Below are 23,963 nucleotides of genomic sequence, written 5' to 3'. Positions count from 1 at the left end.
ATAAAATTCAAGCCTGTCTACGAATTCGGAATTGTAAGGCAGATGAGCACGGAAGTGCTGGCAGCTGACAGAGGTCAGACAGCAGCTGGTACACAGGCAAGTATTTGAGCAAAATGTGACACATTTTGTTCGAACCAGGAATGCGGAGAGGGGCAGCCGCCGTCCCCGCCCCCGCAGCCCGAAGCAGAAAGTTTTACGTTGTCCCACCAATCTGAACCCATTTTATTTTTTGTTCCCGAAAAATGTCTAACAAATGCACGATCCGCACACCCCACCAGACTGCCCCCTCCAGGAATGAATGACCCAGCCCCTGCTCTGGACCCGTTCTGTTATCGATCTAATGAGGCGTCATTTTGAACAACAGAGCAGATTATATTGTGCATAGGTGCCACGAAGATATGAGCGCAGACTTGTGTCTAAAGTGTAGACAAACCCCGAAGTGCCAATGCAAGAGCTTTGCGTCATCAGTATATATGCGTGGCTGTATCTAAGTAAGCAACAAAGTACAGATAGGTCAGGCTGCTTTCGAAGATGCCCGATAGTCCTCGTTCGCGTGAAAGAATTTGCGTGCGCATAAGCTCTGCGTCGACTCCCTGTTATCCAAGGCTTTCGTCGTGTCGCCACGTGTCGCTGCGTGACGCACATTTTAGCGTTAATTCTGAAGGGAAGCTACGCCGTTGCGATAAAAAGCACGCCTCGAGGAATTTCAAACCTCACGCACGTGCACACACACACACACACACACACACACACACACACACACACACACACACACACACACACACACACACACACACACACACACGCACGCACACATGCACACACACTCGACGCACGCACACACGCACGCAGGTACACACGCACGCACACGCGCACACACTCTCTCGCGCGCACTCGCACAAGCACACACACACGCGCATACACACGCGCACACAGATACACACGCACACACAAACACACGCACGCTCGCGCGCGCACGCACAGACACGCACACACGCACACTGGCGTTTTCAATCAACCGTCCGTTGAAGGATCGTGTTGCCTCTCGTGTTGCATTGGATCGCGGATGCGCTGACCCCTACGTCATCCCTGCGGCGCCGGCAGGCATATCATCCACAAGCCGCTCTTTGCAGCTGCGGAAAGGGGAGAGAAATCAGAGGGTATGAATTGGGAGAGAGCAAGCCTGGAGCAGAGCGCGCCCACTGACGCCTCTCACGCCGTTGGTGCCTCGCCTCACCGCGAGAAGTTTCGTTTTTGCGGCAGTGCGTGCCATATTGCTCGCTTCTACGGAGGACGCGTTGAGCTCTGCGTCAAGTTTCCTACGCTGTGAAAGATGACTTGTGAGTACGGCAGCAGCGTTTATTCCTACGTTTTGCTAGCAGATAACCGCTGTTTCAATGCCCCCGTAGCTTTCGAATTCACCCGTAGCTCCGAACACCGTAGGGCAGTATGTTTTTGGCTGCTAATTTGACGTGAAGCTCGCACGTGCTCCTTTTTTTCCAGCATTGAAAGAAAGCCTACGAAATATGAAAATGGCTATAGTATATGAAGACGAAAAGGTTGTGCGCTCTATAGCTGCCGCATCGTAGCTCTGCCGAACGCAAAGTGGGCGTGCTTGCCGTCTCGAAGTTAGCGGCAGCCGTCCCCGCTCGCAGCGTGAAATTGAAATTGGGTCAACACATTCTTCCGGAACGTGGAAAGTGTGCGTCGTGATATATGATGTAAGTATATGCGGGCCAGCGACAAAGAAAAGACAAAAAGGAATGGCAAGCAAAGAAGTCGCGTATTTCAAGTTAGCTTGCTTTTGTTTTATTAGCATTATTATGCAACCTGTCAAACTGAGCGGCAGCTCCTCACTTAGATGCTGTCAGCGTTCTGGGTTCGTTCGTTCGAACGCAGTTTGCAGCGCTGGAATATGTTGGCGCATGAGCGCACGCGTCCACTTTTTTTCTTTATTTTCTCACATTTAGTGGGCTTCCTTGAAAAGACGGAAAAGAGAACCACGTTGGATATGTTGCCAGAAGAAAACTTTATGGATTGGTTCTTAAGTGCCTCTACAACTTAAAATGTGCATGATCATAACTATCTAACTAAATGAATTTTTAGAAGTACTCCGATTAGCTCCATAGAAAGGCAAACATTATATCCTTGGTTTTATCTAGCGCTGGTGCGTTCTTTTTATTTCTTAAGTCATTGTTCACATTACGTGAGACACCCTGTGTGCACAACACATTTCTTAAAACATCTAAATATTGATGGTCAACGTAGTACTGCCCTTTTGAAATTTCTTATTCGGTGGCCGTCCGGCGCTGTTCACTTCACCTATGATCAGGGGTCAACCCGGTAGCACATAAGAATCGCTTACCGAAACATATACCCGTTACCTTGTAGATTGAGAAATCTTGTTGTGGTATGAGCAGTCAACACTACGATATCGCGTTCGCCTCCCCTAAAGCGACATGAACCCCTTCATGTGCGCTTCTCGAAACACAGCTTGTTGTAGGCAGCTTGCTTGGTTTGGCGATATGCTACCCCTTAAGGTTCCTGCTTCGGCTAGAGCGGCCGAAGTCAACGCTTTGTTGGTTGGTATTCTGGCTGCATTATGGTGCAAACATAGATACCTCACTCTGCCGTCAACGGCATAGGGCGCTCTGCAAATGGCCAGTTTTAGGCCAGTTTGCTTCCTGCTAATTACCACATTTACGCGGCGTCCGTAATATTGAGGGCGGAACCTACCTAGTCCGCATCAAAACTTTAAAATAATGTGAATTTTTTATCAGACATCAGTTAGAGATGACAGAAAAAGGGAAGGGGGCGCGAGTAAGGACACTCGAAGCACACACAAATTAGAATAAACAATGGATATATTGCAGTTACAAGTCAAGTTCGCGCACTTCAATATGGTTCGCACTGTCGTCGCACGTACGCTCAGATCGATCGCGCACCACACATTCTGCGCTGCGGTTCCTGCCGCCAACGCTGATGAGTCGTCGCGCCGCACTCGCGAAAAAACAAACATCACAAACACAAACGGCGTCCTGACGGAGCCGGGAAGAGATGAAAGAGGATAGGCAGGCGATGCGGTATGCACTCAGGACCGACCAGCGCACCGGGCCAGATTCACGTGAGTGCCACTTGAGTCGCGGAGGCGACTGCCGCCGTCTGGACAGGAGTAGGCACCGGTGTGAAATTGCGTCGTACGATCGTTTTATTTATTTACAAATACTGCTTTCTCTGAGGAGAGACATAGCAGGAGTGGGTAAATACATTCGTAAAAACAAAAAAACTTGGATAGCAGAGAAATAGATAATACAGAAGTATTAAAAAACAGATCAACAGGTCAAATTGTCAGGCAACTGAACAACAAACTCTTCAATTGGCAATAAACGAATTCAGCCGTCTAATCCATTCGAAATTTCAACAGTTAGAGGGAAAAAAGAAAATGTAAAACAATCTATATGTCGTCTGAAGGGAACAATGTTTAATGGGTCGGGTTGCACGTGCGCTTGAGGACACAAATGTGAAGGGTGCCTGAATGCCAGATGACGTGTGAACGATCTTGTGCAGCATAATGATGCGTTCACGTGTGCGCCTATGTTCTAAAGTTTGTAAAGATAAGCTGTGCATATGGGAAGAAGGTGAAAACTTGCGATCGTACCGGCGATCGATATCGCTGAACTTGCGATGGATATCGCTGACACATATCTCAATCTTCTTAGCGTTTCTTAAATATTACTGCAGTTTAACAAATAAACGCTGAAATAAGCTTCAGTAACATTCATTAGACATTTAAACAAAATAAATGTAACGTTCTCGAAAGAGAAAAGAGTCATGCACGAGCATGCAGGTCTGCCATATCTGAAAGTACACAACTTAATGAATTCTTTGAAAGGGTAAACAACAGGGTCGACGTTGAGCTCCACATCATACAACACAACTTGAAATTCATACATACAGTCAACCTTTACAGCCGTTACTGAGGGTGGCTGATGAGTATTATTGGCAAACCGATAATACGCAAAGCTTTCTAACAAAAGAGTGGAGCTCAGCGTGGCACCCATGAAAAGTGCAATCTAATATGTATAGTTGCTAAGCGCTGCTAGTTGAAAAAATTGCTGATGGTTTAACTTGGCTGAAACCAAGTGTGTAAGCGAAAGCTTCAGAACGCTGTGCACGCTCCTTGTCGGCCTCCGCTGCATGCAATTGCCCTAATTCTTGTTGATTTTGACTGGGATGTCATTTACTGTCATTAGTTTCATGGCCAGCTCTGCTTTCTTCCTTTCTCTTAGCGTTGCACCGTATCATTTTCCTTTGCATAACTCCCTGCGTTTACCTTGTTTACCTCAGTTTTATTGATCCCTTATCGTTAGTTTCCACGTTTCTGCCCCACAGGTGTGTACCGGTAAGAAAAAGCGGTCACGTACATTTCTCTGAGGGCCATTGGTACCCTGCTGTTCGTGATCTGAGAGTGCGCGCCAAAAGCTGCTAAACCCAGCTTTAAAAATTACTGTGGAAACAGCTTATTCCTTTAAACTGCTAAGAAGGTCGTGAACCCAATGCTTGAAAATTATTTGTGATGTTGTTTTCCAGTTTTTAAACAATAATATCGCGTTTCATGGAATTATTAAAAGTATTTATTTGTTGAACGTTAACTCAAGCTTATGGCTCGTGGAGGTTTGACGTCCCAAAGCGACTCAGGTTATGGGAGACAACGTAGTGGAGGGCCTGGACATTTCGACCACCTGGTTCTTTAACGTGCACTGACATCGCACAGTACACGGGCCTCTATAATTTCGTCTGCATCGAAATTCGACCGACGCGGCCGGGATCGAACGCACTTCTTTCGGGTCCGCAGCCGAGCGCCTGGACATCTGAGTGTCTTTCGCGTGCTACAAGGCGCGCGCAACACGTCAAGGCTGTGCGCATGCAATTCACAGGACATTTTGGAGGAAACCATTTGAAGAGACGCCCGCCAGCGATGTGCGCTACATCGTATGCACCTCGTGAACGCTAACTTAATGTTTATGATACAACATACAGCATTTATTCATTGTTGCCACAATAACGACATTTAAAAGTCAACATTAATACTTATGTTAACTCTTAATGCTAACCTAACGGGCTCCCATAACATATCATATTGTTTGTTAATTTTCAACAATAATCAAAAGATACAATGCAATATATAACATGACTGCAACTAATACAACCTTTTTTTAATATTATTCCAATGTTCCGTGCCACATAGGCATAGTTGCCTTTCTTGCACCGCGAAGTCGAAACTTGATGGCGTTCTTATGGGGCGTGTTCCCCCTTCGAATAGCCTTGGCTTCCTCATGGTTTCATTTTTCATGTTTCCGGCCTTTCGCTGTTTGGTGTTTGAAATTGGTAGCTGTACTTTTATGCTTTACTTTCGTTACGCTTTACTGGGCTTGCGAGCCAGTTTTGGTGGACTATCATGCTGAGCTATCCAGATATGTATGTTATCGAATGCGCGTCCGATTCCACTCATAAACGCCTGGTCTCTGGGATGATGGTTTGAAATCCACGAAATCGGCTGTATGCTTTCAGTTTCTTTTATTTTCGAGCAGTAGCAGTGCACCACTCACGCTGTTGCGGGGGCCCTCGATACTGTTATGCCGGGAAACCCGCCCGGATTCCGATTCTCGAGGCCGCAAACTTTCTCGTACGAACGTCCCTTTGACAAGCCCTGGTGCTGCGCCGCAAGGCAACGCGCGCTAACGCTCCCTTGACAAGCCACGATGCTGCGCCGTAAGTCAGCAGGGTCTTAAGGAGAAGCGTCGGCGAACAGCGTGCCTGGACACGTCGCGGGGTGCCAGACTACGAGGCGCCGGTTTCCCTTTCCCCAGGACGTCACCGCGCGCGGCAAAATTTGAAGCGGGTGGCCGGCGCGGTCGCTGGTTGGTCCTTTCGGATTGCCGTTGAGTGCTGCCTTTGGATTGGCCAGTTCTGAGGGGCCGCCGTTCCTCAGGCTATATAAGCCCCACCGCTGCCGCTTGGATAGCAGCTGCAGCTTGGAGTGTGTGACGGAGTGACCGAGTGACCGACCCACCGTGAGTCGAGTGCTGCTCACGAGTGGAGTCGGATGGTGTGACGTGCTGGTGTCTCGCCAATCGTCGCTGTGCGAGAACAGTCGCGTTGTGTAGCTCTCGGCCCCCGTGCCGATGTTGAACTATATTATGCCCTGTACATAATGTATAAAGCATTTTCTTAGTCTCACCGACGTCTGACTCGGAGTCTTCGCTACCGCTAAGAGAGCTGGCAACGCTCAGTCACGAAACGGGTGGCGAGCGCAACGGACCACCTCTATGGCACAACAATACCCACGAAATGAATTACCTTGAATTCATTTATTCCACCATTGTCACTTAGAGATTGTCCCTTCAATGCCTTTGATATCCCATTCGGCGCCAGCCTGTCAGGCATGCCGAGAGCAGTTGGTGCAAAGAGTAGCTGATTCCGCACACACAGCGACCGTCTTATCGCAAGTTCATCCTGCCGGCGCTGGCGTCATTATTTCCGCACAATGGTTTCTACACACACAGAGACCGCCTTATCGGACGCCTCAAGTGCATCCTGCCGGGGCTCGTGCTACTATTTCCGTATAGCGGAGTATCTGATATCTGCTATTGTCAGGCGTGAACGCGGTTACCAGATAGAATAAATGAATAAGTTCGGCTGATATGCAAAGAGCTTCAGAAGCATCAATGTCAGACCCAGTAGTTAATGAAGTAGGACACGACCTGCGTTGTTCAGCTGGTATCTGTAGGAGTGCCCGGAGGCTTACACTGCGAGCGCAGCCTTTAAAATGTAAATGAATTAATGTACTCCAGGAGAGGACAGAGTCGGGCTGGCCGTACCAGTTAATGTACGCTTACCAAAACCACAGGGCATACTTGTAATCAGTTCCGTTTTTTTTTCGGTTTCAGAGCATACGTAGAGCCTGGTGTTCTTCCTTACACATCACAATTACCGGAACAGCAATTAATGTTGTCGGCGTCTTCGTTTCGTTATCTGCCTTCTCTGAATCCTTCCTCCCCACACTCATAGCTGATTAACAAGTGTACTTAGCGGTTAAGCAGGGCTGGCCCAGTAGGGGCGACAGCAGCACTGATATAGAAGTTTAACCGATCACTGGGCCGTTCTTTACAAAGCTGCGAAGTTATAGTTTTCCACGTTTTGTGTGCTTGTGGAATTTAGTAGGAATATTTTGTTATATTTTGCGTTTATCTGCCAAGGCATTGCCCCTATGTATATATCTTGCGTCTGTATTTTCGTGATTCCGCGCTTCCGTAGAATTAGGCAACCGGCACTGTGCTTCATATACGTATTGACAAAGTCAAGCACATGGAACTCAATGCTGCTGTGCCGCCGCGGTGGACCAGCGCTTATGGTGCTTGGCTGCTGACCCGAAAGACGCGGGTTCGATCCCGGCCGCGGCGGCTAGAATTTCTTTGGAGGAGAAATTCTAGAGGCCCGTGGGCTGTGCGATGTCAGTGCACGTTAAAGAACCCCAGGTGGTCGAAATTTCCGGAGCCCTCCACTACGGCGTCTCTCATAGCCTCAGTCGCTTTGGGACGTTAAACCCCATAAAACCAAACCAAACCAATCAATGCTGCTGCAAATCAAGGTGTAGCACATTGTTTCACGCGCACTTTTCTCGCTTCCCGAGCCGCGATGGTCGAATTTCGACGGAGGCGAAATTTCAGAGGCCCGTGTACTGTGCGATGTCAGTTCACGTTAGAGAATCCTAGGTGGTCAAAATTTCCGGAGACCTTCACTACGGCGTCCCTGATAGCTTGAATCGCTTCGGGACATTAAACTCCCGCAAACCAAACGAATCTTTTCTCGCTTCATAACATAGCAGTGGGTTGTGAGGGGAAAAGGCCCCCAGCAGGTTCGAGCGTCCTCCGAGGTGGGGCCCCGGAGGATCCAGAAAAGTCGTCCCAGACCGAGCACGTCCGTAGATGTAACAAAAATGGTTTATTTAATATAGGAGAGCAGTCACTGATGGGTATGGAGCTGTGCGGCCGAGGGTCGAGGAGTGGCTCCGGTGTGAGATTGCGCTACCCGTCGCCAGAAAGGCGCCGAGGCCAAGTACCTCCGTAGGGCTGTTCTCCCTGCGGCTGGAAGTCGGGCGCGGAGCACCAGGACCAGTGGCGCTGACGACGCGCCAGAGAGGAGACGGCCGCCCAGGTCTGGACACCCGGGCACGGCCAGGAAGGCACCCTTTCTCAGCAGGGGGTCCCAGCCACGGGACGGCAGGCACAATCCGACAGCAAGGCCGGCAGGATCTCCGGGCAAGCAGCACCTGCCTGTGCCCGGCACGGCGCCCGCTCTCCGAGGCAGCGAGAGGCAGGCAGAAGACACGAGACAGCAGGCTCCTGGTTGAGCGGAACTGGGCGAGGACGGCTTCCCCAGGCCTGGTCACCCGGGTTCAGGAAGCCGTTCAGCCGTGACCTCGCCCGCTCCGTTGCCCGAGCTCGTCTCCTCGCGCCGCTTGCGCACGCCCCGCGTCTCTCTTCTTTTTCTTCACCTTTCTTCTCCCGCCTGAGCGAGCGTCAGGCCGCCGCTAGTGCTGGGGGCGCTGGTGGCGCATCACAAATATGCCCCCCCTTTGAGAAGTTTTTTTTTTCAGGAAAACATAAACTTTTGCACCAAGCACTGGTCGGCAGACTGCACCACACACTGAAAACTTTCACATGCGCACCACCGTTCACTGGCTGTCGACAGTGTTTCACACACACATAACACACAACAAAATGTAACCGCACAGGCACCACCAAAGGAAGTTCACACACAAAGATTGGCCGCCGCGGTGGCTCAGTGGCTATGGTGCTCGGCTGCTGACCCAAAATACGCGGGTTCGATCCCGGCCGCGGCGGCTGGAATTTCTTTGGAGGAGAAATTCTAGAGGCCCGTGTACTGTGCGATGTCAGTGCACGTTAAAGAACCCCAGGTGGTCGAAATTTCCGGAGCCCTCCACTACGGCGTCTCTCATAGCCTTAGTCGCTTTGGGACGTTAAAACCCCATAAAACCAAAACACAAAGATTGGTTATCCGACCAGTCAAATGAACGTCACAGCGACACAGTTCTCACAGGGTCATGTTTCTTAACTAAGATAAGCGTTAATCACAAGTGGCACTCAATCAAATTAGTACGGCCCGGTACCTCTAAAAAAATGTCGCCGTGAGCATCCAGCAATCTCTCTAGTGCGGCTAACTGCGTCTCTTTACAAGCTCGTTACAAGTACAAGCTCGTTTGATAGCCCCAATACCAGGACCACGATTTCTGCTGAGGGTCGGCAGTGGGGTTTCTGCCTCCACTTCCTCAACGACCACGAACGATGACGCTTGGAGAGCATTCACTGGCTGGCGCTCTTCATAGCGTTTCAGCATATTTATGTGGAACAACTTTTTGCTGGAGCCCACGTCAAGCCAGTAGTCGACTTCGTTCTTTTGGCCTGTGAGCACAAAAGGTCCTTTCCATTGCATGATGAGCTTGTTATGGGAAGCGGGTAGAAGGATCAGCGCTCGATCACCAACCTTCAGTTTCCTATTAGAGGCGCGCCTATCGTAGTACATCTTCTGGGACCTCTGCGCCCTCATTAACTTTTGGTGTGCGAGCTGCAGCGTGCCTTTTAGACGCTCCCTCAGGTCTAGCACATAACCATACGTTGTTCTGACGGTGTCAGACAGTTTTCCGGCAGTCCAGAGCTCTTTTAGAATGGTGACTGGCCCTCGGACTTGGCGACCGTAGATGAGCTCAAATGGGGAAAACCCCAGGCTAGCTTGTGGTGCCTCTCTGTAGGCGAAGCGCAGTGGAGCAAGATAACGGTCCCATGCCTTGGGGTGTTCTTGGCACAACTTCTGTAGCATGCTCTTCAAGGTCCCATTAAACCGCTCCACAAGCCCGTTGCACATGGGATGGTATGGTGTCGAACTTAAATGTTTTATAGCTAACAAATCGTTCACTTCTCGCATAAGTGCAGATGTGAAGCACGAAGCCGGATCACAAAGAACCTCCAGTGGGAACCCAATACGGCAGAACATTTCAAAAAGGCCTTCCGCCACAGTGGCTGAATCGATGGCAGCAAGGGCTACTGCATCGGGAAACCTGGTGGCAAAATCCACCAACGTGAGGATGTATCGGTTCCCTCTAGATGAGGTTGGAGTTAAAGGTCCAATGATGTCTACCGCCACCCGCTCAAAAGGTGTGGAAATAATAGGCATACGTCCTAATGGAGCGTTGCCCAGTTTTCCTTTCGGCACAGTCCGCTGACAGGCGTCGCCTGACTTCACAAATCTTTTGATGTCGGCTTGTACCCCTGGCCAGTAGAAGTCACCTAGTACTCTAGCCGTAGTCTTCTTCACACCCTGATGACCGGCAAGAGCACTCTCATGCGCCTGCACAAGGACCTGATGGCGCAAGCTCTTCGGAACCACCGCCTGTTCAATCGTTTTGCCAGGGCACACTTGATACGTCCGGAACAATACGCCGTCAACCAGATGGAAGGTGTGGGAGGACTCGGCTTTGCCGGAAAAGGTTGTCCCCAGTTTCTTCCGACACAGGTCTAAGCTAGTGTCCTCTTCTTGTTTCTTGCGGAACGCCGGGCGAGACACGTGGATCGCGCTCTGAGAGGGATCCAGGATATGCTCCGAAGCTTTCGCCGCCACAGCTGTGCAAGGAGCGTTGGCCTGCGTACCCGGTGCAGAAGTGGTCCCCTGGTCCGCCGAAATTGTTGACCAACCAGCTGAATCCTCCAAGAAAGGAACGCGTGCACCCGGGACATTTCCAATTATCAGGTCATATAAAGGCGTCGGCAGGCACCTTGCAATAGCCTTGCCTGTAAAGTACGGTGATGTGACTATCACCTCCGCCTCAGGAGCTTCTATGGTGGAACCATCCGCCAAAAGCAATGTCGCTCTTTTCCCAGTATAAGCTGCCTCGGGCACGAGGGCCTGGCGTACCACGATGCTGTTACTTCCAGTGTCCCGTAACACTGACACTCTTTGTCCAAACACTTCCCCGTGCACCACCGGCATACTGGCAATCGGTGGAGTGGGTCTGTGAACAGAATCTGCCGCTTGGACATCTAAACGTTCTCTTTCCGCCTGTGGATCAGGGCAAGAACCTTGAGGTGACATGAAACATGCGGATGTCTCCCGGTCACCTGAACTGCTGCGCCGGCATGATTGTAAGTCGTGTCCAGACTTGCGGCAGAATGTGCAATATGGGGCCTTCGGCTTCGAACGGCAATCGGAAGACCTGTGTCCGACCTTCTCGCAGATGAAACATCGAATTTGTGACTTGGGATTAGGAACCGTGATCGTAGGTTTCACTGAACCCTGCTCACTCCGGTCTTTGAAAGTTGCAAGGTTTTTCTGTCTCTGAGCCTCCAGGAAATGGTCGGCGGCCTCAATCTTTTCAACCTTTTTACAATCCCTTTCTCGTAGAAACAATACTAAACGATTGTGGCAGTTGTTCATAAACTGCTCAGCAACAATCATATCGCGCACCACCTCAAAGGTGCGGCCTTCTCCGTGCATTTCTACCCAGCGGTCAAAGAAACTGAAAAGCCTCGTGGCGTACTGGGAGGCTGTCTCGTCATCGTGAGGCTTGCTTTGCCGAAATCTCTCCCTATAACCTTCAGCGGTAAAACGAAATCTTCGTAGCAGTGCAAGTTTCGCTTTCTCATAATCCATAGAGTCCTTTGGAGATAGTCGACCAAAGACTCTAAGAGCTTCCCCGCCGAGATAGAGGCTCAAGGCCGTGGCCTACTTCTCTTTCGGCCAACCTTGCCCTGTGACGACATGTTCAAAACGCTTCAAATACGCGTCCAAATCATCACGTCTCTCATTAAACGTTGGTATCAGGCCATGCGGGCTAATGGGAAAAACGGTTGAGGCACTGCGCTCTGCATTTTCAGCGTTAGGATTAGGAGGAGGATTTTCTCTTTCTGCTAGTTTAACTCGAAGCTGTAAATTCTGCGCTTCTCGCTCTAAGTTCTGTGCTTCGAGCTCCAAACGCCGCTTTGTGGCTTCCCGATCCGCAGCTCTCTCTTCTCGTGCCTTGCGCAATTCCTCCTCTACCCACTCGCGCAACGCGCGTCCCTGCAAACCCAGGCGCTCTCCTGCAGAAAATCTGCAGCACTCATTCTGTCTCACAGACTTCGTTAACTGGCTAACGCTGCTCGGCCTGGTCCTGTCGCGGACGCCAAATCTGTGAGAGGAAAAGGCCCCCAGCAGGTTCGAGCGTCCTCCGAGGTGGGGCCCCGGAGGATCCAGAAAAGTCGTCCCAGACCGAGCACGTCCGTAGATGTAACAAAAATAGTTTACTTAATATAGGAAAGCAGTCACTGATGGGTATGGAGCTGTGCGGCCGAGGGTCGAGGAGTGGCTCCGGTGTGAGATTGCGCTGCCCGTCACCAGAAAGGCGCCGGGGCCAAGTACCTCCGTAGGGCTGTTCTCCCTGCGGCTGGAAGTCGGGCGCGGAGCACCAGCACCAGTGGCGCTGACGACGCGCCAGAGAGGAGACGGCCGCCCAGGTCTGGACACCCGGGCACGTCCAGGAAGGCACCCTTTCTCAGCAGGGGGTCCCAGCCACGGGACGGCAGACACAATCCGACAGCAAGGCCGGCAGGATCTCCGGGCAGGCAGCACCTGCTTGTGCCCGGCACGGCGCCCGCTCTCCGAGGCAGCGAGAGGCAGGCAGGAGACACGAGACAGCAGGCTTCTGGTTGAGCGGAACTGGGCGAGGACGGCTTCCCCAGGCCTGGTCACCCGGGTTCAGGAAGCCGTTCAGCCGTGACCTCGCCCGCTCCGTTGCCCGAGCTCATCTCCTCGCGCCGCTTGCGCACGCCCCGCGTCTCTCTTCTTTTTCTTCACCTTTATTCTCCCGCCTGAGCGAGCGTCAGGCCGCCGCTAGTGCTGGGGGCGCTGGTGGCGCATCACATGGGTGCAGCATAACCAGTTTAGTCGGGATACGTTTCGACCATGAGAGCTTCGACCATTTTGGTTGTTATCCTGTTACTTTCTCGCGCACTCAAATGTTGCTGTCCGCGCTATCTGAGCGTCTCAGAAGGTGAGTCCAAGCGATAAGATTCCGAGTGGCGAGCAAATAACACGGGTTGTTCTTTTTTTATTTCGAAAAATACTGCCAGCCTGAGTGCCAGGCTTTAAGCAGTAGTAGGCGTACATGACATCAAGAACATTTCATGCAGGGGTATGCAGCTCGCTAAGTTATTTGTGAAGCAAAGAAAAACATATTGCAGTGCAAGGAAAAAAACCTGACAAATACAGGACAAATAAGAATAAAGGCTATTCAACTTGACACAACGTCTGAACCAAATAAACAAATAAAAAAGCAACAGTACTGTGTACACACTTCGATATTCAAGACCGCGCGCGGGAAAATGAAGATACATTTGCACATTGCACAACGTCAGCAGATAAGACCTTCCACTGGCGAGCCCTTCTTGGAAAGAACGATTTTTTAAAAATATTAATCTTGCGGGTGTATTCTTTCTTTAACATTTTTAAGGTGATACGAACGTGCTGCACGCGGGTTAGCGGTATCGATGTAACATGCTTTATTAATTCTCAAGTGGTTGTGATAAACAAGCAAAAAAGTTTCGTCTGTTCATGACAACTCCTAGAGGCCAGGCTTCCAAAGTTTGCGTCGAGCAAGAGCTGGTTTAGAAGAATGTCAATTTGGGCTAGATGGTGCATTTTTTAAGACAGAAAATGGTAATAGCGCTACAGCAAGACGTACATAAGAAAGACTGACACAGGACATGCACTAACTTCATCTGAGTATTTGCTGCAAAGGCAGTGAATATATAAAAAATTTAAGGCATGCGCAAAAAAAAACCGGTACAACAAGGCATCAACAAAACCGTTGAAGATATGATATCTCAGTCATGAAAAGGCGGACCGAAGAATCACTTACACAGTCTTATCCTTTCTTTTTAATGTGGAATGCTTCCAAAAGCTCCCGCGCCTTCATATGTCCACTCCTGCTCCAGAATCTTTATCTCCTGAAGCCGTCGCTCACACTTCTTGCATTACTGGCATCTTTTTTGGCCCGGCTCATGTTCTTCCGCACGATTACACACGAAGCACTCAGCGCAGTGCTGAGAAAGATGTGCACCTCCTAAATTGTTAGCGATCGTGCGTGCTCAGCCGCGCGTTCATTAACGCACCGCCCCGTTTGGCCCACATAAGCTTTTCCGCAGGTCAGTGGTATCTTGTACACCACACATGAGCAGCACTTCACTTACTGCTTGCCGTGCTTTTTTTTTGCAGGAACTCTTTTTATCGCTCCCAATTCGCGCGCATAGCTGGGCAAGCTTTCGTAAAGCAGAAAACACGACCGGCACCTTTTTTACATTGTGTGCGACCCTGGGGACATAAGGCACTACATCTGGTCTCACGGGTTGTTTGTTTAGCTCAGACGACTTCTGAATCATCGCACACTTGATTTATCTGAGGAGGGCTTCAGCAACTGCTGTGATATCCGTGCATGGGAACCCCGCCGAAACCAACTGATCAACTTGCCCATCAAAACTAGCCTGCATAGCATGGTGACACGACTTCACGAGCGCTATTACCATTTCTGTCTCAAAAGCAAGAGGATTGAATCTTACCGATTTTCGTTGTACCTTTCCAAGTTCAGTGATATTCGTTTGTGTGTAGGGGTCCCGAAGAGCTGCTGCGTATTCCAGTATTGGTCGTCATTGCTGCAGTTTTTTTCATATTTTTTGACATTTGCTATGTGTGGCGCCATCCTTGTATTTAAATCAATGAAGTGTTTAAACCAACCTGATCTTCGGAACTACCGAATTCATTGTAAATTACACAGTCGTCTGCGACGAACTTGATTTTAGCAGGGATTTCACAGTAAATGTCATTAATGAAGATTAAAAAAAGTGGTAAAAGTACCGATTCTTAAGGAATTACTGGTTCAGCTTAGCAGGTCTAGAGGAGACATTATCATCCTCAACATTGGGACGACGGTACGAGAGAAGCTTCAATCCACGCTAGCAGAGTATAATTTTTAAGTAGCGATTGTAACTCTAACAATTATTCTAACAAGTAGCTCTCGCAGTCAGACAGGGAATTTAAAGCTTTTTGGAAACATAAATATAGAATATTGACCTGGCTATTCTTATCTAATGCTCCAGGGATATCATGAATTGTTTCTAGATGTTGGGTTACAGTGAACAGCCGCTTTCGAAACCCATGCTGCAGAATATCAGCTACTTTGTTTCTATTAAAAAAAAAACGGAGATGTGTTTGCAAATGATATGCTTCAGTGATTTAGGGCAAGTGCCCAACAGTGAAATGGGTCTAAATAAAGCGGGCTGCGATAGCTCGTCAGCTTTTGAGATAAGTGTTATTTGGGCGTATTACTAGTCGGTTGGAAGTTCGGCGCATGCCAAGGATTTGTTAAATATGAGGGTCAAGTATTTGGCGAACTATTCGGCATACCTTATTAAAAAAGTTAGGTATTCCATCTAAACTAGGGGACTTCTTAACATCTTAGTTCAGTAATAGCGAAAGTACACCTTCCTCTCGAGACAAAACGTTGCCAATAGCCGGGAGGTCATCGTAGTGGGTGCAGTACGGCTTAACATCATCATCGCCTGCGAAAACGTAGTAACAGTAATCATTAAGAGCGCGTGGAATAGCCGATTTTTCGTTTTAGACGTGGTTCAGGCACATACTATGCAGGGCTTCTTTTGGGGGGCCAATGTGACGCCAATACTTTGCAGGAGATGAAGGTACAAAATTTTTCAGGGGCATATTTTGGTAATGAGCTTTCGCCTTCTTGAAGCTGTGTTTCAGCAGCCCACGCAAGTCGCACATTTTGTTTGCGTTGTCCGCGGAAGGGTGTCTCTTATGTTGTTTTCTTGCTTATTTCATCTTTCGTCCAAGCCAGACGATTTCTTTGTTCCAAGGGCTAGAATTGCGTAGTATCCTTCGCCTAAAGGGCACAAAGTTATTAGTACACATTAAAACAGTGTCCTTGAAAATCCACCATAGCTGGACAACAGAACACTGGTTCAAATCATTGCCCGAAGCTGTCCAGTGAATCTGATAGATCAACATCGCTAGCACACGAAATGAATGGGAAAACGCATGCTTCCCTTTCTTGTTGCGGAAGGATAGCTGCATTGAGAGACATATCATCATATGATCTGAAATGCCTTGAAAGATGTGGATTACTGGGTTGCCTCGATGAACTTACAAGAAACATGTCTGATGTAGACAACTCGTTATTCTGAATTCGGGTGGGTTGTTTCACTAACTGAGAAAGGTCACGAAATAAGATCAGATCGACAATTGGTTCTGCTGCTGCTCGGGGTTCTGCTGCGAGTGGGAAATTGTCGGCTCAATTTATGGACGGCACGTCGAAATCGGCAGTGAGCAGTATGCTACATGAATGATTTCTATACGAACACAAAATTCATTCATTTGTTTAAACAACTTGTTGTCGGTGACCGGTGGTCGATAAAATCCCCTATCAATGTATTGGTTTCTTCCAGGAATACCTTCATAACAGATTCTGTTTCGCCGCCGCGGTGGCTCAGCGGTTATGGTGCTCGGCTGCTGACCCAAAAGACGCGGGTTCGATCCCGGCCGCGGCGGCTAGAATTTCTTTGGAGGAGAAATTCTAGAGGCCCGTGTACTGTGCGATGTCAGTGCACGTTAAAGAACCCCAGGTGGTCGAATTTTCCGGAGCCCTCCACTACGGCGTCTCTCATAGCCTTAGTCGCTTTGGGACGTTAAACCCCATAAACCAAACCAGATTCTGTTTCGGCAGTATCTAGTAATCTTGCCACCCACAGTGACTCTTGAAATAAGACTGCGGCGCCGCCACCGCGAGTGTGTCTGACATACCAAAATGTACGGTAGCCAGGCAGGCGTATTTAAGAGTAGTTTGTACCAGAGTTTAACCAGGTTTCTGTTATTGCCACAATGTGTGAGCCATGGGCAATGACGAGGCTTTTCAAATCGGCTGTTTTGTTCATTACACTGCGGCTGTTAACATTTAGGCACTGAAACATTTTGGTGCGCCGCTCTTATTTCATTCTGGCCGTTTTGGACCAGGTAATGAATTTCCTTTGTTTCGCGCACTGCCCCCGTTTAAACAGTTCGTCATGAATCTTTAGCTTGTCCTAAAGGAGCCTAACTTTGCTGCCGGCTAGCTTTTGGTGCGTCGCTCTTATTTCATTCTGGCCGTTTTAAACCAGCTAATGGAATCCTTTTGTTTCGCACGCTGTCCCATTTAAACAGATCGTCATCAATCTTTAGCTTGTCCTAAAGGAACTTAACTTTGCTACCGGCCAGCTTTTGCTGAGCAGCACTGTCCCAGAGACGCTTTCTAACTTTTATAGTGGCTGATGAATAGTCCTCTGAAACAGAGGTCGATTTTCTTTTTAACTTAGAACAGTATTGCAGGACTTGGAATTTTTCGCGGTGGTCTATGAACTTGAGTATTACAAGGCGGGTTTACTGCTTTGTCTGCGTCCAATTCTATGAATTCGTTCGACTCATGATACATCAGCTCTGAAAGATTTCTGACAGGTTTTTTAGACTACTGCTCCTGTGACTCTATGGTTTTATTCGCTTGCTCTGTGACACCAAATATTTGTCGGTACAAAATTAGATTTAAAACGAAAATGGGCAAATAAGCTTGAAGGGCACTTTTGGCGCGTTCCGCCTGCTCTGCTATTCGCAGTTCAGTCAGAGTTTTAATTCTGATTTGAAAAGGGATTTGACTGACATAGTATGAAAGTGGAAAGTGCATCGTGGTACCTGCGAAGCAAACTTGCGTATCAAGTACTGCTCGTATAGTTAATTTCATAGCAGTAGTATTAGTACAAGACCTTCATTCGGCCGTAATTTAGAGGCGGAGTATGTCGACCACTTAGGCAACCAGTCGAAGCTGTTCCTCTTTCCCTTCAGCGCCAAGCCACTCCAGCCAGGTGGTGAAAGATAGGAAAGGCAGGGTGGTAAGAATAGAAGGGGCAATGAGCTAGGTCCGCATATGTAGAGGGACAGTTGGGACAGGAAGGATCAACAGGGATAGAGAAAAAGGCTGGAGGAGGTGATTACTCCAATAATTTGGATCTGCCGAACGAGGTAAGCTTCCGGCACGGTGAGTGATGGGTGAGGTGTGGGATAACTTTAAAACTATATGGGTTCGCTATTATTTAACAACAGTGAAGAGACAACTACATTCTTTTAGGAGAACAAAACAGGATTATATTCTGAACTGAAATACATAGTACGTCCGAAGTGGACGGAATACAGTGAGCTTCTCTTTGGGCCGAGCACTCGACGCTTGGCCGCTGGCTTCCCCCTTTCCCTCTCATGGTCGGCGACTGGACGCTTTGCAGCAGTCTTCTTTCCCGTTTGGGGTCGGCGCGCAAGCCTCTTCAGCTCCGGGCCCCGCTGGGGTGGAGCCGCGGCCTTACAATTTATGGACGTGCCTGTCACAGTCGAGTGGCGTTGAGGGGCAGTCTTCCAGGACCGCGTTTTTGTTTCTCCGTGTGACGGGACACGTTGTTTTTGTCGTCGAGGCCCCACTTCGGCTCCGCGCCTTCTCGGAATGCTGCAGTTTGGTTGCAAACACGGACATGCTACCGTAGCTGCGTCTGGCTTTCTCGTCCGGTTCCACTACATCCTCCCCCCAAATGAGTATACTCATTTTACTTTAGTCTCTTGATGGTAGAGAAGTTGCACTGGTCGCCGTAACCTCATTCCGGATGGCGTCTTTATTTCGCAAGAACGCACGTGGCCATCTCGCCCTTTGAATTAGTTCCAGGACGCGAGCTGCGCGCCACATATGTTTTGGCGCATTATCGTCATGGGCAATGACGATGTCGTCCACTTGCGGAGTGTTGGCCGGACTTGCTGCCGATGTGTGAGCTGACTGTAGATGCAGCAAGTACTCTCTTCGCCATCGCTTCCAAAACAAGTTGATAGATTGCCGGTATTTGAAGCGACGAGTAATGCAGACGTGGGTGGTCCTCGCTCCCTTAGGAACTCTTTCCGCATGTCCTCCTTCCATGTAGCCTCTAATTGTCGAGTCGTACTCTTCCATCATTTCTTTGTTGCGACTAAGTCGTTTTGTCAAGCTGCTTAGTCGGTGCACTGCTATGCTTCTGCTATTCGCCAGCTCGGCGCTTTTGTCTTTCCATGGCAGCGCAACCTCGTAGCGGTCAGTTGTCCGCTCAATATTTAGGACGCACATGTTTGTTTATCTGGCTTGTCGTTAATTCCAATGGCGTCCAATTCCCAGAATTTTCGAAGTCGTTTCGTCCGTGGCTTCGATCCCAATTTTCAGCACATACACGTTGGTTGCCAAAGCGAGTGCGCTGGTGACGTTGTAAGGACCTTGGAATGTCCACCCTAATATGGTGTTGACTGCGGTTAACCCGTCGTCCTCTTTGTGACGGCGAACTTCTCCTGCCACGAACTTCCACAGGGGGTCTGAGCCAATCAGCATTCCGATGCCAGGTACTGCTGGCATGCCGGTACACAGAAATTTATCTGCAATTAATGCTCCACTCTTTTACATTTCTTGCACGAAACTGTGCTCCACAGGGACTTGCAGAACATCGCTGCATATAAATGGCACTTAGACAGCGTCTACCTTTTTCTTTTTGATCGTATTGTCCCCGTAGAACAAGCTCGACAACGCGGCATTTTCGCACACCTGTACTAGTGCAGCCGAATGTGTTCAGTTGGAAGTCCTTCTCTCCCAAGACTCTCAATTTCAGCGTTCGTGAGACGTATTCTCTGATAAAGGTTCGCTGACTTCCTCCATCCAGCACTCCGCGTATGTAGCCCTGCACACTGTCCCCAACAGCCCATGCGCGGAACGTCTGCAGAGCTACTTCTTTTTATGCGAAGCATATTGCTAGAGCTACCACTCACGCCGTCGCCGTGGGACCCCCACGTGACACCGTGACGTCACACCACGTGACAACGGATGAGAGAGCCGGCCTCCACCTCGCGCCGTCGCCGTGGGACCCCTAGCCGTCACGCCACGTGACACCGTGACGTCACACCACGTGACATCGAATGAGAGAATCGGCCTCCACCTCGCGCCGTCGCCGTGGGGCCCAACGTTTTTAGATCCCTTTCAGTTTTAAAGCTGCGGTGCGCGGATTGTCGCCTTTCCGTTTCCTGCCGCGCGGTGGCGCTCGCCACGCTGTTTGCCCGACCAGCGTGGCCCTTCGCGTCTACGCCATCGTCGCCGCCGCCTCATTTGGAGCAGCCAGCAGATATCAGCACGGAAGATATCAGCTCGCCTGTGCCAGTTGTTGGCAGTGGCGCTTATCTTACAGTATACAAAAGCTTCAAGCAAGGGTGCTTAAAGCATCCCACCAAAAAGATGCTAGAGTTTACCAACATTGTAAACAAAGCAATCTCGATTTCTGTGAAAGAAGGTCCCGTTTTTGGGGACGTTTTTTGAGAGGTGTAGACGAGCTGGAATTGCAAAACGTTGCTCGGCTTGGATGTTCAGAGCATATGGCCACTTTTACGTGCCAAGTGCTGCATTTTGTCATAGTGACACGCATGCATTTCTATGCGAGAGACGTGAACCGTCGGCTGGAGAACAGAGAAAAGGTTATCATTGCAAATAAAAAAGCTCGCCTTCTGTAGCCATTCCCTCCGTGCTTGATGTCGTGTTCGTCGACCAAGCGACGCCAGGCCGCTCCATTAACACTTCCGACTTAGTGTGTCTGCATTTAATGCTTGTCTGTGTCAACGAAATTAACATTCTAAAAATGAAAGTGCAGGACGCTGCTTTCGTCTGTGCGATCATTGCAAATAAAAAGCTCTTCTATAGGTTATTCGCTCCCTGCATCCAGCTCAGTGTGTCTGCATTTATACTTGTGTTCACTGAAATTGGCATTTTAAAGAATGTGCCAAATGCTGCTCGTTTGTGCGGTGCTTGGTTGATAATATAGCGCGGAATTTCGTTATTGATCTAGAAGCGGAACATCGCTAGTTTTAACCTTTGATTAATGTTTCGTGCATTCTCCCGAAGAAATATTGATAGCTTTACTCCAACACACGCATTTCATCAGCGCTAAACATCGCAAACGCGATGCGATAAAGCGCAATGCAAACGATTGTTTTTTTGCGAACTGGCATCAGTCTGCTCTTTATCTCAGCCTTACTAGCCAAGCGAAACATTTCTTTAACCATGAGACTGAAGTTTCAATGTGACAGCTCTAAAAGTACAGCAAATTTGAGTTCGACGTGTTCGTTCCCAATGTTATCGCGGATGACAACGGGCTGTCACAGCAACTGGCAAGCGCAAGCGCTCCGGCGGTTCCGGGCCGACAGCGACAGCAGCGCCGCGTGGTGAGTGGAAGCAGACGGGGGCCGCTTTCTCGGGCGCGGCCCGGGGGAGCTTGCAAACTGAAAGGGATCTAAAAACGTTGGTGGGGCCCCTAGCCGTCACACCCACGCATTCCCGCGCATTTCGAACGCGCGTTCACACTCGGTGTAGGTGAAACGCTCGCTCCACCGGGCAGGCAGACGCGGCTTCCGTGGCAATCCAGGCGCTCACCCAACGCGCGTCTCGGGGTTAGTCGGCGTTCCGCTGTAGCCATGCCGTTGTCTTCCCCCACGACGAAGGCTTCTAGTGGTTGTATTAAAATGACCAAGTATTCAACCAAGGAAAGCCATGTATTACCAAGCCTAGCCACTAATATGCTTCGCATTCCCCAGGCTTAGCCAAGCTGAGCCTCAGCAATTTTTTCTCTCCATTGCCAATTGCTGCGTGGACGTTGGCTGTAGTGCCAGCAGAGGCCCTGTATAGCCCTTCTTTTGTCGCATTGTTACTCTCCGCTTTCCAATAGGGATTGCAGACTGATGACGCATGCCGTTTTTTACAGTGTATGCAACTGGTCTGTCGTCTACAGTCTTTCGCCTGGTTACCCCACTTTGTGCAGCGAAAACAACGCCTTGCCTTTCCTAATCTATTTCTTTTTTCTTCGATGGGGAGGACTGACTCGCAGTCTTCCGTTTTATGCTCTTGAGATTCACAAAAGAAACATTTTTCTGCACTGGCGGAATTAGCATGCAGCACCGCCGCACTTGCCCTCGTCGGGGGTTGCTGTGCGCTGGCTTTGAAGCCGTCTTGGGCACTGCGCGTGGGCTTGTGACTCTCATGTACAATACTGGCACCTTCCTGGCATCTCTCTCTACTTTGTTTCCAATAGGAGGAATTCCAGTACTTCTTTAAGCCTTTCCTCACTTTTGTCTGAATCAGCCACTGCAGCTCCAGGAGTCGACTCAAGCTCGGCCTTTTTTCTCGTCGCTCGGTTATCCAGACGATGAAATTCGACAACCAAGTCTCTCGGTAAAGCGGACAAAATTATCTCCGTCAACATCGCAGCGTATGTTGACGGGTTAATTCCTAATCCATTAAGCCCGCTAACGTGAGCCTGTGCGTGGTCATGCAGACGGCGGAGCCCCGTACGTCGCTTGAAGATGAAACAGCTGTCAATGTCCTTAATCTTGAAAGATGCTCCTGCTCAGTTCTGCTCTTGTTTCCGAACCTTCTTGCGAGTATTTCTACTTCTTCGTTAAAGCATGCTTCGGTAGCCTGGAGTCCCTTGATAGCTGCCGAGGTGGGTCCGGATAGCAGCGTTCTCAAATAGTGCATTTTTTCTGCTTTGGAGAGGCCCTCATTTTCATGCACAGCGTTCTTATAACACTCCCAAAATGGTTGCCAATTTGACAGCTCACCGTTAAAAGTCTCCAATTTCAGCTTTGTGAGCTTGATCCCGGTTTTTGGTGGCGCTGGTAGAGTCGCTTGTGCGGGGACCACGTCGCGCGACGGAACTGTTGCCGCCTCCACTGCAACTATTCTCGCTTTCAGCTGTCTGATGGCGTGGATCGCTCTGTCGTCGTACTGGATGGCCTCAATGCACTCCGGCTCGAACGTGTCTTCTGGAAGAGAAGCCTCTAGCTCGTCGTTGATGCGACGCAGCTCGTTGTTGTTGCACTCCAGGCGATACAGCAAAGTCGTCAGGGTCTCGACGCTGGCATCCCGACTCTGTACTGCTGCTGCAACCTCCTTGATCAGGACCGTATTCTGTCCACGTCGAGCTCTCCTCTTCACTTTCAGCTTTTCCATTGTTGTTCACCTCACCGTTATCTTCCTTGAGACCTTTACGTCCGAAAGGGCAGCCGTTACGATGTCGCCAGCGGGCTCACGATGACGAAGTCACAAGAAACTATGATCTCCCGGGTTTCGGCACCATTATGTGGGAGATAACGTTTAAACTACGCGGGTTCGCTATTATTTAACAACAGTGAAGAAACAACTCCATTCTTTTAGAACAAAACAGGATTATATTCTTAACTGAAATGCATAATACGTCCGAAGTGGACGGAATACAGTGAGCTTCTCTTTGGGCCGAGCACTAGACGCTTGGCCGCTGGCTTTCCCCTTTCCTTCTCACGGTCGGCGACTGGACGCTTTGCAGCAGTCTTTTTTGCCGTTTGGGGTCGGCGCGCAAGCCTCTTCAGCTCCGGGCCCCCCTGGGGTGAAGCCGCGGCCTTATAATTTATGGACGCGCCTGTCACATTCGAGTGGCGTTGAGGGGCAGTCTTCCAGGACCGCGTTTTCGTTTCTCCGTGTAACGGGATACGTTGTTTTTGTCGTCGAGGCCCCACTTCGGCTGCAAACACGGACATGCTACCATAGCTGCGCCTGGCTTTCTCGTCCGGTTCCACTACATGAGGGGTGACTCTAGGCGTTTGTCGAGGCGGCGCTCTAGGGAGATTTCCTTGATGGTGCGGCGCCGGGAGAGCCTTCCACCGTACTCCGAGGGTTTGAACCAGGGGATCAACGGTGCCCGGTAAAGCGTGTCACGGGCGAGCTGATGGCCAGCTAATTGCCG

General features: G+C 49.7%; 1 protein-coding gene across 1 annotated transcript in view; it reads left to right on the top strand.

Annotated features, from left to right (window-relative positions):
• The first annotated feature begins 1,204 nt into the window (after window positions 1-1,204).
• The window catches only part of LOC149334190 (BTB/POZ domain-containing protein 6-like), a 37,059-nt gene continuing 14,300 nt past the window's right edge, over window positions 1,205-23,963 (top strand). The window contains exon 1 of the mRNA XM_089556212.1: window positions 1,205-1,340. Coding sequence (XP_089412338.1) covers window positions 1,334-1,340 — 7 coding nt within the window. The 5' untranslated portion in view covers window positions 1,205-1,333. The remainder of the gene's footprint in view (window positions 1,341-23,963) is intronic.

This window comes from Amblyomma mixtum, chromosome 8 (genome assembly GCF_055824585.1).
Source record: "Amblyomma mixtum isolate Tamu chromosome 8, ASM5582458v1, whole genome shotgun sequence".
Classification (NCBI taxonomy): Eukaryota; Metazoa; Arthropoda; class Arachnida; order Ixodida; family Ixodidae; genus Amblyomma; species Amblyomma mixtum.
The sequence above is the reverse complement of the archived record's forward strand: the minus strand, read 5'-3'. Positions and strand labels throughout refer to the sequence as shown.